Source organism: Antedon bifida, chromosome 8 (assembly GCF_963402885.1).
Source record: "Antedon bifida chromosome 8, ecAntBifi1.1, whole genome shotgun sequence".
Taxonomy (NCBI): domain Eukaryota; kingdom Metazoa; phylum Echinodermata; class Crinoidea; order Comatulida; family Antedonidae; genus Antedon; species Antedon bifida.
In genome coordinates, this window is record NC_136233.1 from 2922283 (window position 1) to 2936694 (window position 14412).

The following is a 14412-nucleotide window of genomic DNA, read 5'->3' on the forward strand; positions in this document are numbered from 1 at the left end:
TTTCAATGAGGAAATTAAAATTCACACTAATAATATTAACATTTTAAAATGGTGGTTAGTTACAATAATTGCTACTTAAAAATAGTATAAATTTGTATTAAGTTTGTTTTCGTATGTTCCCAGCAAATAAAAATAAATAATAAACTCAACAGCTCAAGTGAAATGCATTCTGGGATTATTTCAATATGTCTGCGCCCATAGGTTTAGTAAGTTCAAATTTAGTTCGGAAAAAAACTAGTGTTATATCAATTTTAAAAAACTGTTTTCGTATGAATCACCGCATGATGAGTAGTGTTGAATTTTTGGATAGAGGAAATGGTAATTTATTGGCTTACCGACAGATAAAAGTGGAATGTGAGTCAACCAAAGATAATAAAGACTCTCCACCAACAACAACAGCGAGTAGGCCTACTGATCACAATCAACACAAGAAGGGAACAAGAATAGGAATTATGTTTCTTCCTGGCTTCATGTCTAATATGAATGGTGAAAAGGCATTGACCCTTGAAAGATTTTGTAAAAAATCACGCTATGAATTTATTAGGTGAATTTAATCATTCTAAATAATATAGGCCTATATTAACAAGGCCAACAGCCATTAAGTCGCGTGCTACAATGCATAGTGATACCGGACCGACAGACAGACCGACCGACCGACATAGTGAACTATAGAGACGCGACTAAAAATAATATTTAATATTAATTAGGCCAGCCTAATAATGATTTACTATACAGTATAATACAAATTCAATAATTTATTATTTCACAATAATAATATGTATACTGTAGTTACATTTTTGTATTAATATTAATACTTATAGGCCCAGTCTATTTTTAATTACATTTTTTGTTTACTTTAAAAATATGAGTAGACCTATACATTAGTTCAGAATCTCAGTTCTGTCTCCTGGTTACTTAGTAATAATATTATATTATTATTCATTAGTATAGTAACCAAATAAATTATTACTGTAACTATTATTTTTTTAAATTTAATTAAAATATGTCTGTGCATAACATATAATATTTTTTTTATGACAATATTTAAAATTCAATTGTTGAAAGTTACCTTTTCATTATAGATTTGACTATCAAGGGTGTGGTGAATCAAAGGGAGAAATAGATCTGAACAACTATCCCTTTGATATCTGGAAAAACGATGCATTGGCAGTTTTGGATAACCTCACTACTGGACCTCAAGTAAGCAAAATACTGCAGTTACTGCAGTAGACCTACCTACTATCCAGGCAAGCGTATGAGAAACCGACAAGTCCTTAGTGGTGTGGCGAGTGGGATGGGGTAGTATACAGTCGATAGACTACACAGATAGACTCTACAACAAGACATTTTGCCGAACGCCATTTCATCGACAGACATTTTGCCGACCGGACAACCGTCGCCCAACAAGGAGGCGGGTGTAGTGTCACTTTCGATTATAGTATCCTCTCTAGAGGTAAACCGGTTGTTGAGATGCCCCTATAAAGCGACGAGTGTTTTTTAGAATAATAATTTTAAATTGTATTCCACTTTTTTTTATGCTAGGCTATTGCGTAACAATTGTATGATTAAATTACAATTATATTAAAACAAGTTTTGTTGTATTTTCTAGGTGTTAGTTGGATCTAGCATGGGTGGTGTAATAATGCTAATGTTGGCATTAGAAAGACCACAACGAATACATAGTCTAATTGGCGTATCAACACCAAATTTTGAAAATACTTCTTCGACAGCAGATAAAAGGAATCCGGTAACAATTTTTACTCTTATCTGTTTTATTAAACATACTAAAGTGATAAATTTCAAAAACGTTTGTTGTGTTATTTCACATGGTGCAGCCTGTGTATCTTCGCTTTCTCATTTCAACCATTATTAAACTTCTATATTAATTCATTTAAATAAGTTTTTATGTTTGTATTTTAAACACAGGAAACTGCAAAAAACAGAAATTCGGTATTCGACATGGAAACTTTTATTGGCAAACACAACCGAGAACTATTTTGCAAAAGTTCCTTAACAATAAACTGTCCGATACGACTGATCCACGGAATGGAAGATGATGTCGTATACTACCAATCAGCTCTTGAGCTTGCAAGAAAGATTCAGAGTGTGGACGTGCAGGTGACATTGGTGAAGTCTGGAACTCATCGAATGTCAACACCACAAGGCCTAGAGATGTTACTAAACACTGTTAAAGAGATTCTTGGTTTTAAATCATATTTGTGATAAGTCGGATGATTTAATTTAAAGTAAAAATGTTTGAGCTCAGCTCTTGAGCTTGCGAGGAAGATTCAAAGTGTGGACGTGCAGGTGACATTGGTGAAGTCTGGAACTCATCGGATGTCAACACCACAAGGCCTAGAGATGTTACTAAACACTGTTAAAGAGATTCTTGGTTTTAAATCATATCTGTGATACATCAGATGATTTTTTAATTTAAAGTAAAGACGTTTGAGCTCAGCTCTTGAGCTTGCGAGGAAGATTCAGAGTGTGGATGTACAGATGACATTGGTGAAGTCTGGCACTCATCGGATGTCAACACCACAAGGCCTAGAGATGTTACTAAACACTGTTTGAGAGATTCTTGGTTTCATATCATTAAAACCATTAAAACCATATCTGGATTGGAATCTTGGATTACAGCAAGGCAAGAAGATCATATACAGTACCATATACAGCGATATTTAGATATTAGTATTATTCCTGCAACCAAAATGCGTGTCAACAAATAAAGGCATGGAATAACCTACATCAATCAATTCAGCAAATTGAAAACAAAATAATTTTAAGAACATTTTATATTACTGTAGGCCTATATTATTTCATTTGAAATTAATTTACTGTATTTATCTTTTTATTACTGAATACCATGATGACATAATATATCCATAGCTAAAAATAAGAGCTTAATCTAAGAAAACATTGTACAGAAAGAATTTAGAATTTATTACAGAATAACATACAAATATATAAATATATAAAGTCAATGTAACAATACAATAAACAATAAAACTGTATGGTCTATTGTGGTTAGGCAAGGCATTCCACTAGTGTATATGCATTGACATAATAAGAAATGCTGATTTAAAATAAAAAAATATATTTATATTAGTAATAAATATTAAAATATACAATCCCTTTTCATCACGATCTTCTAACCATAGACCGCGTTCGTTGTTCACAATAATTAAACTTTATTTTAACATCACAATTCGGTTACTCCACGCAGTAAATACGAACACCAGTCATTTTACCAAAAAGTAATTCGTTCCAATTTGTTCAAACCTAATGACACTCGTGTTGTAAGCGAAATGTCAGATTTTGAATCCTGTCCGATATATTTTTGCGACCAAATTATGGAACTTATTACTGTATAGGGTATGTTTGGTATAAATATGACATGTTCTATTTCATTTACATTTGTCGGCAACAGCAATGTTTTACTTTATGACTTGAATTATTCATAGATTCTTATTAATTTGATATATTCTATATATACGAATATTGTATATTTATCCTATTGTTAAATATTCACTGAGGTGTTTCGTGGCTGTCGTAAAGTTATTATTATATTGTCTACGTTGGTATTGTTAAACTTGCGGTATTCACAAATAACCATGACAACCTCTACGAAGCGAAACAAACAGCAAGTAAATACATTTACAGGAAGATCGGATTTTAACCAAGTATTATTAATTTTTTGAAATAAGGTAATGGCTTGAGGAAATAGGCCTATTTTGTACAAAAGTAAATACGAGTCAGTTTGTCATCTGTTTGTAATAGGCCTGTCATATAGGCCCACAGTTTTGCTCCGAAAGTATTTAAACTTACTGTAGAAAGGTACATCGCTGGTGTCATATCTATCAGTGTTGTCAGACGATGGATTCTGAGGTAGGCCTACAGAAGGTAGAACCAGATTTACATGATGATCCGTCATCAGTGGTAAGTCCAGCTCCTAATTTATTATTTTATTTATTTAAAAAGTATGATTTCCATATAGGCAAGTGACAAGACATGCCACATGCCATTTAGACTAGCACAGTATCAAATGAATTACTGCAAAAGAAGTTCATGAATTTGATATTATATTATGTTACACATATGCAATTTCTAATGGCATGTCGAAGACAACACAGTATTAGAAGGCAAGATGTTTCTATGACGCTCCTTGTTTTTTTTTCTTAGGCAAGAAAGCGATTTAGAAAAGCAACCCTGATGGTTATCATAAATAATAGGATAAGTAGGTAGGTCTGAACGACATTTTCCATTATTTTAAGATTCTTTCAACATTTATTTAGAAACCGGTTCAAGCAATAAAAGAAACATACATTTACAATAACTTAAATGGTAACAATAAATAAAAACTGTTTCATGGATCGGAAAAAGAAGTACTTGTCAAATACCAACCCCTAAACATAAACATTTGATGGAAGTTTTAACGTGATTTTTCCTAATTCTTAGGCCTACAGAATTTTCCAAAATCGTGTTGCTAGTTTCATTTTGGCACCTAGCCTAACCGTAACATGATGATGTTATTGTATATGACTATTTTAAATCTTTACCAAGTTCCTTGATATAAATTTTGTAAACTTTTTAGAAAAATAGAAGAAAATGAAGACACTTCTCACATGCTCACGTTTGAGGTATTTCACGAAATGGAAGATGACGATAACAATGGGAATGAATCGACTGTTTTAACGTTTAATAAACATTATTTCAAGTCACAAAAAGAGGTAGGGTAAATATCACAAAATGGTCTTGCTCTCTCTCCTGATGCAGTAACACATAATGGTATTAAGGTACTATACCAAAACCCTCTGTACTATATGTGTAAAGCCTTAAAAGCTGATTTTGTTTGTACAAACATTATTTTAAGTCACAAAAATGGTATTGCTCTCAGCTCCTGATGCAGCAACAAATAATATAGTGTCTATACTATACTGAAAACCTCTGTATTATTTTCAAATGCTTTAAAAACTGATTTTGTTTGTACATTTAGGCAAAACTTACTTCCGAAGTAAAGTCTATTCTCAGAAGACCAATGAGAACAGCAGAGGAGCTTAAAACAGTACGTGAACTTATTTAGGCCAGTTTACTTAAGTTACATAGCCACTCTGTCCCATCAAAACAAAATATGATTCAAAATAACATATCTGGACTCGACAATACATAATTTTCTTTATAATTTTCTCCTAAAGGCATTGACTGGTTTGCAAACGCTGTCGTCTTTTACCGAATACCCTCTGCATTTGCAAGAGAAGCTCGTTCGTGTAGCCTACTTATTTTCGTATGTATATTCATTATCGTGAGGTATACTTACTAATACAAATCTCAGTTAACGCAATTTAATTTAATTTGGACACTTCACCGGTGACACTCATCAAAAAACAAAACCCATTTGTGGTGCGGTCAAAAAACCATACAACATGGCAGAATCACCGAAACAATCTCCTTTACGTAACACTCTTTTCAGATGAACACGATCTTACTCTAAGTATTGTCTCCGAAACATGAAAAATGCAGATTAAGAGAATAAGAAAATAATATATTATTTTAAAGCAATTACGAGAAAACAACTTAATTTCCAATAACCACTCAACAGTTTCAAATCCACCACTAAAGTAAACTCCGATGCTTCCGAACCCATCATCGACTATCCTATAGTACCTTAAGCTCTGTCTACTCTGGCAAACAAGTTTGACAAAAAAGTGTGATGTGTTCAAATGTGGTTGTAATATGCCCAAATATAGTAGCGATGACATTAATGGAAATACATTACATTTTAGTCACATAAAGTTTGATAGTGTGACAGAGCTTTACCCAGGTACATTTTATTCTATTTTGCAGACTGCCCTCAAATAGAGTTATTATTCGCCAGGGTCATCGAGCAGAAACGTTTTATTTTCTTATTCATGGAACAGGTACGTTTTTATTTGTAAATTCACCGATATCCCTTTCTTAACTTTTTCTTTTGGACGATGACATTTTTCACACTAAAATTGTTCATACTTATGATTAGGTATATGTAGGAGGGCTATATCAACTTATAATATTTAAAAGCAAAGTATGCCTATCTTAAAACAGTTTAGTAATAGAAAAGCTATAGTAGGCCCTAATGATTAGTCTTTCAATTGTTTTAAAGCCATTGAAAGTAGCGTAGAGCGTGACTCGACGACTGGAGAAGATCGTGTTCATCTGAAAAGAGTGTTACGTAAAGGAGATTGTTTCGGTGATTCTGCCATGTTGTATGGTACGAACAGGACTACAACTATTACTAGTAACTCCTCATGTGAACTATTATTCATCGATAAAGATGTAAGTAGGACCTTTAATTCCTATCTTTGAAATCAATACGTCATAATGTTCTCATCCTTTCTCTCTCACATTGTTACCATCGTATGGTAATCAAACCAAGGCAATCTAACAACAGGATGCTGAGCTTCAGAGATCAAATTGGTTATCTGTGGCTGCGACACGATCAATTCCACGCCCCTAAACTTTTTACTGATTTTTTATTGGTCAATTGGAATCCTCAAATGTGTGGTCTCTTTTCTGCGCCATGGAGAAATGTATAGTACAGTACTGTTGGTATTTGTCGCAACCAGACATAAGATCAAAGGACTGTTACGAGTTCCTATCTTGGCACGGTGAGGTCAGCGTGATTGCCTTGATCAAACTAATAAAGAGTAACTATTGTCATTGTCAATCATTGTTATAATAGTATCGTATTACTACTGCGTTCTAATATTAATAATCAGTATAATTTGTATTACCATCGATGTCAATTTGTCGTCTCATTCACCAATAATCGATCGATTTAATTGTGCTTTTTACAGGATTTCTTGGAAATATTTTTAATGGTGGACAAACTGACCAATGAACCGGCTCATGTAGCATTTACTAAGTAAGTTTATTGTTTATATATTATATATTTGTTATCTAAATTGGCTTGACTATAATTTATGTTGAAGTCTGTTTGTATATAATGAAATAAAGTCAGTGCCCTGAAAAGACAATTCATTTTTTAGATCACTGCCTTTTATGGAAGGTTGGCCGGTAGAAAAATTAGTAGAACATCCCGAATTTTGTTTAGCACACTTTTACAGGTATGATGACGATTATGACGCTACTGATGATGATGATGATGACGATGGTGGTTTTGTATGATAATAAGTAGTGATAAAGATAATGATAATTGGATTGGTGATACTACATGGAAAGATGTTTTATTTAGGCTATGACGTATGTTATTGAAGGCGATGTGATGATGATGATCGATAATGATGATGATGATAATTGGGATGAGTATGCTGAATATCGTTTTCTTTAACAGAAAGGATGAAGTCATAGTTTCTGATTCAAACAACTCCAAGTGGATGTACATTATCAAGTCTGTAAGTATAAACCAGAGTCTGCATAGGTCTTCTTAAGCTCTGTCTACATTACCAAACTAGTTTGACAAAAAAGTGTGATGTGCCCAAATATGGTAGTGATATGCCCAAATGGTAGTGATATGACATCACATTTGTTTGTCACATAAAGTTTGATAGTGTAGCTTTAGTCTTTCCGAGAAGGCATAAAATAAAATCAATTGTTTTATTTTACAGATTCCACATCTGATTGATATGATTGTACTATTACTCTTTTTGTAGGGTTCTTGCAGGGTTGAATTGACGGTGAACCGAGGGCCACGATACATAAAAAAGAAAAAGACCAAGGCTGACAGATACATGTACCTTGCGTCAAAGGGTATGCGAGCCTGTAAGTGGGTATTTTATAAAACCGTGTTATAAAAGAGATAGTTCCTCCACCATATCAGCCTTGTTTTGTTAAGGCATCAGAACAATATTTTTTGAATTTGATACTATATCTTGTTCTTGAAAATGTGTTATTTATACGACAGATGTGTTTGTTTTCTTGCTATTTTCAGACTCGAAAGTTGACCATAGATGGAAAAACAAATTTGAATTCTTAACACAAAAAGATGATGGTAAACACGAAGAAGGCATTACCGCTGCCCTGGTAAGAATTTAGATTGTTGCTTTATTTTACAGTTTAACTAGTATCATCACTCCTCCTTTCTTAATTCTTACCGTGTCAAGTAGGCTATAGCATAGTTCTTCCTTATATTGGTACAAAATCATGTTTTGTTGGATTCATCTCAGCTGAAACCAATTAACAATAGTGAAGCTTGGTTCCCACTAGCAACGCAAAATAACGCAACCTATGCAACGTAAGAAAATGTCCTTCCAATGTGTTTCCCCGCCTGCAAGTATTGCTGCGTCGTCGGTTCCCCTTGTGATTATGCAATACAGCACTTTGCGTCAATACGTCGTTGCGTCCTAGTGAGGACCACTCTTTACTTGATGAAACGGTCGTAAAGTGACATGTATATCTCTGTAACTCTAACAGCGGTAGGCCTACTTGCTATTTGTAGAGTATATTACATTAATCTCATATAATTCATTTTAGCCTCAACATAAGAAGAAGGTCTTAGTCCAAATAGACGAACTGTTTTCTAAAGACGTATTTGTACGTATAACATATATTTATTTCTTCTGATGCTTTTTTTGTCTTAGACCTCTTAATTCATACCTCGTGACGTTTATGTATTTCAACTAATGTTAATAAAGAAAAACATATTCTCAATTTTTTTTAAATATAATTTTCAATTGAAGGGATTGGCAATGCTCTGTGAAGAATTAAGAATTATTGACACGGAAATGCCGAGTCTACAATTGGTAAGAACGAAAAAAAAATACTGATTATGACGATTTGGTTCTTTTTTATTGCACAATGCGGTATCACGATTCAAAAAGCAATAAAGATTATGACAATTATATTAGGCTTTTTCGATTACACAATCAGGTATTTAAAGAAATCATTTATTCTTGATACTCCTATCAGGGTATAAGATCAGCTCAAATGTTGTTTTCGAATATCCATAGATTAGCAAAGGTGCTGAGTGTATATTGCTTCAAAAGCAATTCTTCTTACAATATTTATCATCGGACCATAAGAAAGCGTTGAAAACGTTAATTAAGCCCTACCCAGACCTGGAGGATATTCAGAACCACGTCAGAGACCACCTGAACTGGAAGCTGTTCAAGGAGAAAACTGTCATGGATATTATAACGTCAAAGAAACATTAGGTTTGATAACGTTCAAGCGTGGTTCTCACTAGAACGCACCGCAGCAACGTATTGACGCAAAGTGATGTATTGCGTAATCACAAGTTACGTTACGTTGCGTCACTAGTGGGAACCAAGCATTAGTGGCAGCTACTAGGCGGATTCTGGATGTGGAGATGAGCAGAATAATGATAGTGGCATTACGTGTGTTTTTCTGATTGATGCTCAAGTTGCTTAAGACACCACAAACAATATTTCTTTACGTCACAATTTATTGTTATAAGGTGAAGATATTTATTTAAAATGTGTATAAGTGGTGCATTTAAGTCCATAATCTTTGTTAATGCCCATGTGATGATTTTTAAAATAAAACTTTTACAACATTGAACCATCACCTTACTAACTGAATTATCTTTCGAAATTTCCACTTTCGCGTGTGTATGTGCAGTATTAAAAGCAGTAATATTATATAATACATTGAAATAAGGGCACATACAATAATAGGCACGTCATAAATACGGTTTAGGAACCATGGAGGCGCTGGAGGACTGGCGCGTTTTTAGCTCTTTTCGACATATTTTAATGTCTTTCTTCTGGGCACTGCTCAGGGGCCCACCTAAGCTCTGGGCCCCTGGGTTTATATTAGCCAGTGAGCGCTTATAGTCGTTAGGCCACTGCGGTTAGGCCTTCTTATCCGAGTGACAAGCACGCCTTCTTTTGTCCCCGTACTTTGTTGAGTACATCACGTGAGTTTATCCTGAGGCCTAACGTGATATTCGAGGCACTTTTAGATGTTAGACGTTGTCCCTCCTTCAGATTTTGCATTAGGGTTCGCCGTCGTAGTACTCGACGGGGCTAATCGAGCTTTGCGAAAACCAACCCGCTGAGCGAATGACGACGTCATTGTCTGCGTCAACGATAACGTAGAATCGTTCGTAATTTGGTCGCAATCGACGCCGCCGACAACACTGTCTTGGTCACGTACGACGCTATTCTCAATTATCTGGCTAAGGCGGATCGCTTCGTTTAGCTGGTGTTGGCTTCTGGCGGCACGGCCGGCGGCGACCGAGCCATCTTGAACGGCAGATTTACTGCCAAATCTTGATAATATCTCTGACTGAACCTGCAATGTAATAATATCACTAGTGTGGTAATTTTTGACAACGTTATGAGTTTTATTTCAACAAAACAACATGGGCTACATTCTTGAACTACAATACTAAGAATCGGTTGGAACTGCATTATTCTTACCTCCGGATTATATACACCATATAAGAGAAATACAGCAAAGCCCTGAAAGTTTCGAGGAGAAAAAAAAGTAGTTTTAGAACTATTAGTATGAGTATGATGTCAATTTTGTGAAAATAATATTTTTATAAAATCGCTAGAAAAACAATAGATCATGGATATTTCTATCAGGAGAGTAAAATAGAATCGTTTGTCTAGAGCTCATAAGTTTGGAATTATTAATCACGATTAGCTGAATTGAAATATATACTGACCAGTATAATAACTGATATTGCCCACAGCCAGTTAAGTGCGTCACTTGGTGATTCGACGGCCGAAGTCCAGAATAACCACGAAATAAACATCAACGTTATAATAATCCCATTGGCAGCTATATTGCACCTATGAAAATCGAAGATGATAACGAATGATGATGACGTCACTTTGTGAAGTTAATGGTAGGTCGATATGATTATAAAATAGATGATGACGTGTATGAAAATGCTGAAAAGGATGTGGCTAAGCTCTGTCTACACTATCAAACTTTGTGTGACAAAAGAATGTGATGTGCCCATATATGGACATGATGATGTCATATCACTACCATATTTGGGCATATCACTACCATATTTAGGCACATCCCACTTAGTTTGATAGTGTAGACAGAGCTTTGCACCACCGATAGAAACTTACTTGGTAGCTCTGATAACGGAGAACGCTTTGTTGTCAGTCCGTCGAATATTGTTGTATCCGTAAATAAGATACACCAAACAGATGTATGTACACTAGAAGAAAATAAAAAGACAGCATAATACTTTTAATAGTATAGCCTAGACTTACATCGTGACATAGGCCTACAATTATTTGTATTTTATACATACCCCGACCACACACACGATTGGACCAAGCGAAGCATGTGACACTTGTGGCACTGCGCAACTGCAAGAAAGAAAGAACAATGACACAGATATTTAAAAATTGAATAATCATCATATAAGAATAATTTGTCACTTTTATTCAGTGTCGTCAGGCACACATGAACGCGTACAAATGCTGATGAAATGCTGACGGTTTTGTACGCGCGCGTAAACTTTTGCAGACACACAGACGCGTACAAATGCTGATGAAATGCTGACGGTTTTTGTACGCGCGTGTCAACTATTTTTGTTGTGGTGAGTCAACTTGATGATGTCACTGACGATTACGAATGTACGAGAGTGTGAAATTGTAAACAAGAATATTATGACAGAATAGTGATAATAATGCGAGTAGGAAAATGTGGATTAGGAGAGATGTAAAGATGAACAATTGTTCCGACTTACTACTGGTCGTTTTCGTAATCGACTTGGACGAGTCCAACGGAACTAGCGACAATAAAGGCTGGCGTTATCCATCCCAAGGCACAATACTGCATAATACCTCCTGATTCCATCGTAACGTAAGATATCTATAATAAGACAACATTGTCGAGGCTGTTAAACCAACATTTTCATAAGCTCAGTCCACACTATCAAACTAGTTTGACAAAAAAAGTGTGTCCAAATATTGCAGTGATGACGTCATCGTGTCCATATATGGGAACATCACGTTGTTTTTGTCACATAAAGTTTGATAGTGTAGAAAGAGCTTAAGTATTACTTTTTGATAGTGACATAACAGCAACTAACCTTCAGTGCTATTTGGACTGATTGGCCGAAGACCCAGAAGAAAATGGAGAGATCGAAGAAGTGAATTATTAATGCCATCGCCTTGCATGCTGACTGAAACAAAAATACCATACAAGGATTACATTGACTGATGAAACAGAAGAGATTATGGTAATGCTTGTCTGGTTGTTGTTGTTCTTGCTGTTCCTCCTTTTCTCTTTCTTAGGCCTATACATTTCTCTTCGATTTCGTACATCTTCCCCACATATACTTAGTTTAAGCCCGTTTCTATATAAAGGTTCGGTCGTCGGGTCGTGGCAAATCGAAAGTCTACCCACCTTTCACCATGCCGTCAAATAAATATGAACTAATATAATAATATAATATTGAAAATACGTACTCTGTTGCAAACCGCGTAAATACCAGATACAATGCAAAGTTGTTCCAAAAACAATGTTGCCAGAATGCATAATACCAATACGACAATGTCAGTATAATATTGTCTAAGAGAAAACAGAACAATACTATAAGTAACCATCACAATGTTAAGGCAGAAACGAACAAATGGCAATCATCAGAACCAAGGAAGTGTTGTTAAGCTTTGTCTAGCTACAACACTATCAAACTAGTTAATTTGACAAAAAAGTGTTCCCGAATATGGTAGTGATATGACCAAATACGGTAGTGATACGACATCATCATGTCCATTCAATTCAATTCAATTCAAAATTCTTTAATCATCCCACACGGGGCAATTCAAATAAAAAGGTCTGGATTAAAATGATCTTACAAAATATACAAAATATCACAATACACAGTACAAAATATATATATATATATATATATATATATATATATATATGTTAAAGAGTCGCTATCCAATCGAGTTCGAACAATACCATGAAAGCCCCAGTGGTCTAATGGTTAGGACATCTGCATATCAAGCAGGCGGTCCGAGTTCGAGTCTCGGTTGGGGCGACTTTTTCTCATTCTCACAGATTTCCTCATCTTTATCGTTTCAAATTATATATATATATATATATATATATATATGAGCACATCACAATTTGTTGTCACATAAAGTTTGATAGTGTAGACAGAGCTTTAGATTGCCATGTCAACTTACCTATTAACATATAGCAACGCTCCAAAGACAACGGCAATAACAAGATTTGAAAGAACTAGTGCGGTTGTTACCTGCCACGGCAACGAAGGTGCGACGCAACCCTAAATAATACAAAGTTTCCGTTAAATGAAAGATAATCACATTTAGCCTGATCGTATCAAATTAGATGCGGTACATTGTATAAATCATCATCATCTCTATAAATAAAAGTTATACCCCTTTCACACAAGAAGCAAAACTCCGGAGACACTCAGGTGATGACGCCTCGGTGTTTTGGTGTGAAAGAAGTACTAGTGTCGACGTTAGGACGCAGCACAATGATGTCAAATAAACGATTAATTTCTTACCAAGACCGCGAATGTACTAAGATGGTTGCAAGAACACGTGATCTTGGAGTCTTCCTCGTAAGCACTACATCCATCTATGCTCCACAAACTGTTCAAAGAATTGAATGATAAATTGGTAAAAAAATTGTTAAAATCTAGCAATGTACCATGTACCAGTAAGTTCGTCTAAGATAAGCTGAATGCAGTGGATAATGTTGTGCCTGCTAAATGGAAGTATAGGCCTAAATGCCAACTTAGACAGCATCGTACGACGAGGCCTGACAAAACGTCTTGACTCGTCAGTGCTGTCTGAGTTGAATCCCGACGAGACGAGGCCCGCATCGGGCGTAGTTTTTAGGCCTTCGGGAGAACATTATACGACGCTGTCTGAGCTGGCCTTAAACAGTCTGACAGCTGACTGATGATTTCATGTGTTCTTACCTTCCATTCTGAGCGTCGCTTACAAACCCGCACATCCAGTTTCTGTGGCTCTCAGTAACGGTCAGCTGTAGCTGGATAAGGTTGTCAAAGGTGTTATTCGATGCTGGTGCCACACATTCAATTCACCAGGGAAAAAAAGTAGTGAGCCCTCTATCGGCAGCGAATCGTTTTTGCACACGAGACAGCGTGAATAATTACCCGGAAGCAACTTTGTTTTTAAAAATAAATATTAAGTTTTTGCAAATTGGCCAATTGGAACTTTTGGTTTTATTTACTAATGAATAATTCATGAAAACCTTTGACACAGCATCTACGAACCACGTGATATTGTTTTTTTATCGACAAAGCCATTATATCTGTGTCAAACAAGGGTGAATGACACCGATGTTTTTTAAACAATTTTAGGGTATTCGAATGTTAAAATTTCGTCTAATTTGTTGAGGCTGTAATAAAACAACCTAACTTTTTGAGAAGGTGGGTTTTATATTTTCTGGATATTTAATTTTTCAATAGTAGTT

General features: G+C 35.3%; 3 protein-coding genes across 4 annotated transcripts; 2 read left to right on the forward strand and 1 right to left on the reverse strand.

Annotated features, from left to right (window-relative positions):
- The first annotated feature begins 190 nt into the window (after positions 1 to 190).
- On the forward strand, positions 191 to 3127 carry LOC144849791 (palmitoyl-protein thioesterase ABHD10, mitochondrial-like). Of its 2 annotated transcripts, XR_013613998.1 has the most exons (5): positions 191 to 544; positions 1083 to 1200; positions 1610 to 1747; positions 1927 to 2985; positions 3037 to 3127. XR_013613998.1 is itself a non-coding variant. In XM_078706847.1 (4 exons), the coding sequence occupies exons 1-4, from the start codon at positions 270 to 272 to the stop codon at positions 2221 to 2223; spliced, it is 828 nt and encodes a 275-aa protein (XP_078562973.1). In that variant the 5' UTR covers positions 191 to 269; the 3' UTR covers positions 2224 to 3039. The 2 variants fall into 2 exon arrangements, 1 of the variants encoding a protein (XP_078562973.1); XM_078706847.1 differs by having other exon boundaries at positions 1927 to 3039.
- A 603-nt stretch (positions 3128 to 3730) lies between these two features.
- Positions 3731 to 9456, forward strand: LOC144850135 (uncharacterized). The gene is made up of 15 exons (XM_078707342.1): positions 3731 to 3939; positions 4183 to 4241; positions 4595 to 4730; positions 4997 to 5065; positions 5196 to 5284; positions 5845 to 5918; positions 6140 to 6312; positions 6834 to 6901; positions 7026 to 7103; positions 7331 to 7391; positions 7650 to 7758; positions 7928 to 8019; positions 8470 to 8529; positions 8676 to 8738; positions 8946 to 9456. The coding sequence occupies exons 1-15, from the start codon at positions 3877 to 3879 to the stop codon at positions 9147 to 9149; spliced, it is 1398 nt and encodes a 465-aa protein (XP_078563468.1). The 5' UTR covers positions 3731 to 3876; the 3' UTR covers positions 9150 to 9456.
- On the reverse strand, positions 9383 to 14055 carry LOC144850137 (adhesion G protein-coupled receptor L4-like). Its single transcript, XM_078707344.1, has 11 exons — positions 13895 to 14055; positions 13475 to 13562; positions 13128 to 13228; positions 12402 to 12504; positions 12023 to 12115; positions 11678 to 11802; positions 11237 to 11294; positions 11049 to 11140; positions 10631 to 10757; positions 10380 to 10421; positions 9383 to 10251 (listed from the first exon to the last, which is right to left on the reverse strand). The coding sequence occupies exons 1-11, from the start codon at positions 13927 to 13929 to the stop codon at positions 9916 to 9918; spliced, it is 1200 nt and encodes a 399-aa protein (XP_078563470.1). The 5' UTR covers positions 13930 to 14055; the 3' UTR covers positions 9383 to 9915.
- Between the last annotated feature and the right edge of the window lie 357 nt (positions 14056 to 14412).

Bases quoted from the DNA above. Each gene is read 5' to 3' on its own strand.
- LOC144849791 (XM_078706847.1), top strand. From the start codon at position 270: ATGAATCACCGCATGATGAGTAGTGTTGAATTTTTGGATAGAGGAAAT. The intron at 545-1,082 runs GTGAATTTAATC...TTTTCATTATAG, and splicing joins TCACGCTATGAATTTATTAG to ATTTGACTATCAAGGGTGTG. The intron at 1,748-1,926 runs GTAACAATTTTT...TTTTAAACACAG, and splicing joins CAGCAGATAAAAGGAATCCG to GAAACTGCAAAAAACAGAAA.
- LOC144850135 (XM_078707342.1), top strand. From the start codon at position 3,877: ATGGATTCTGAGGTAGGCCTACAGAAGGTAGAACCAGATTTACATGAT. The intron at 7,104-7,330 runs GTATGATGACGA...TTTCTTTAACAG, and splicing joins TGTTTAGCACACTTTTACAG to AAAGGATGAAGTCATAGTTT. The intron at 8,530-8,675 runs GTACGTATAACA...TTTCAATTGAAG, and splicing joins TGTTTTCTAAAGACGTATTT to GGATTGGCAATGCTCTGTGA.
- LOC144850137 (XM_078707344.1), bottom strand. From the start codon at position 13,929: ATGTGCGGGTTTGTAAGCGACGCTCAGAATGGAAG. The intron at 11,295-11,677 runs GTAAGTCGGAAC...TCTTTCTTGCAG, and splicing joins GATTACGAAAACGACCAGTA to TTGCGCAGTGCCACAAGTGT. The intron at 10,252-10,379 runs GTAAGAATAATG...ATTACATTGCAG, and splicing joins ATGGTGTATATAATCCGGAG to GTTCAGTCAGAGATATTATC.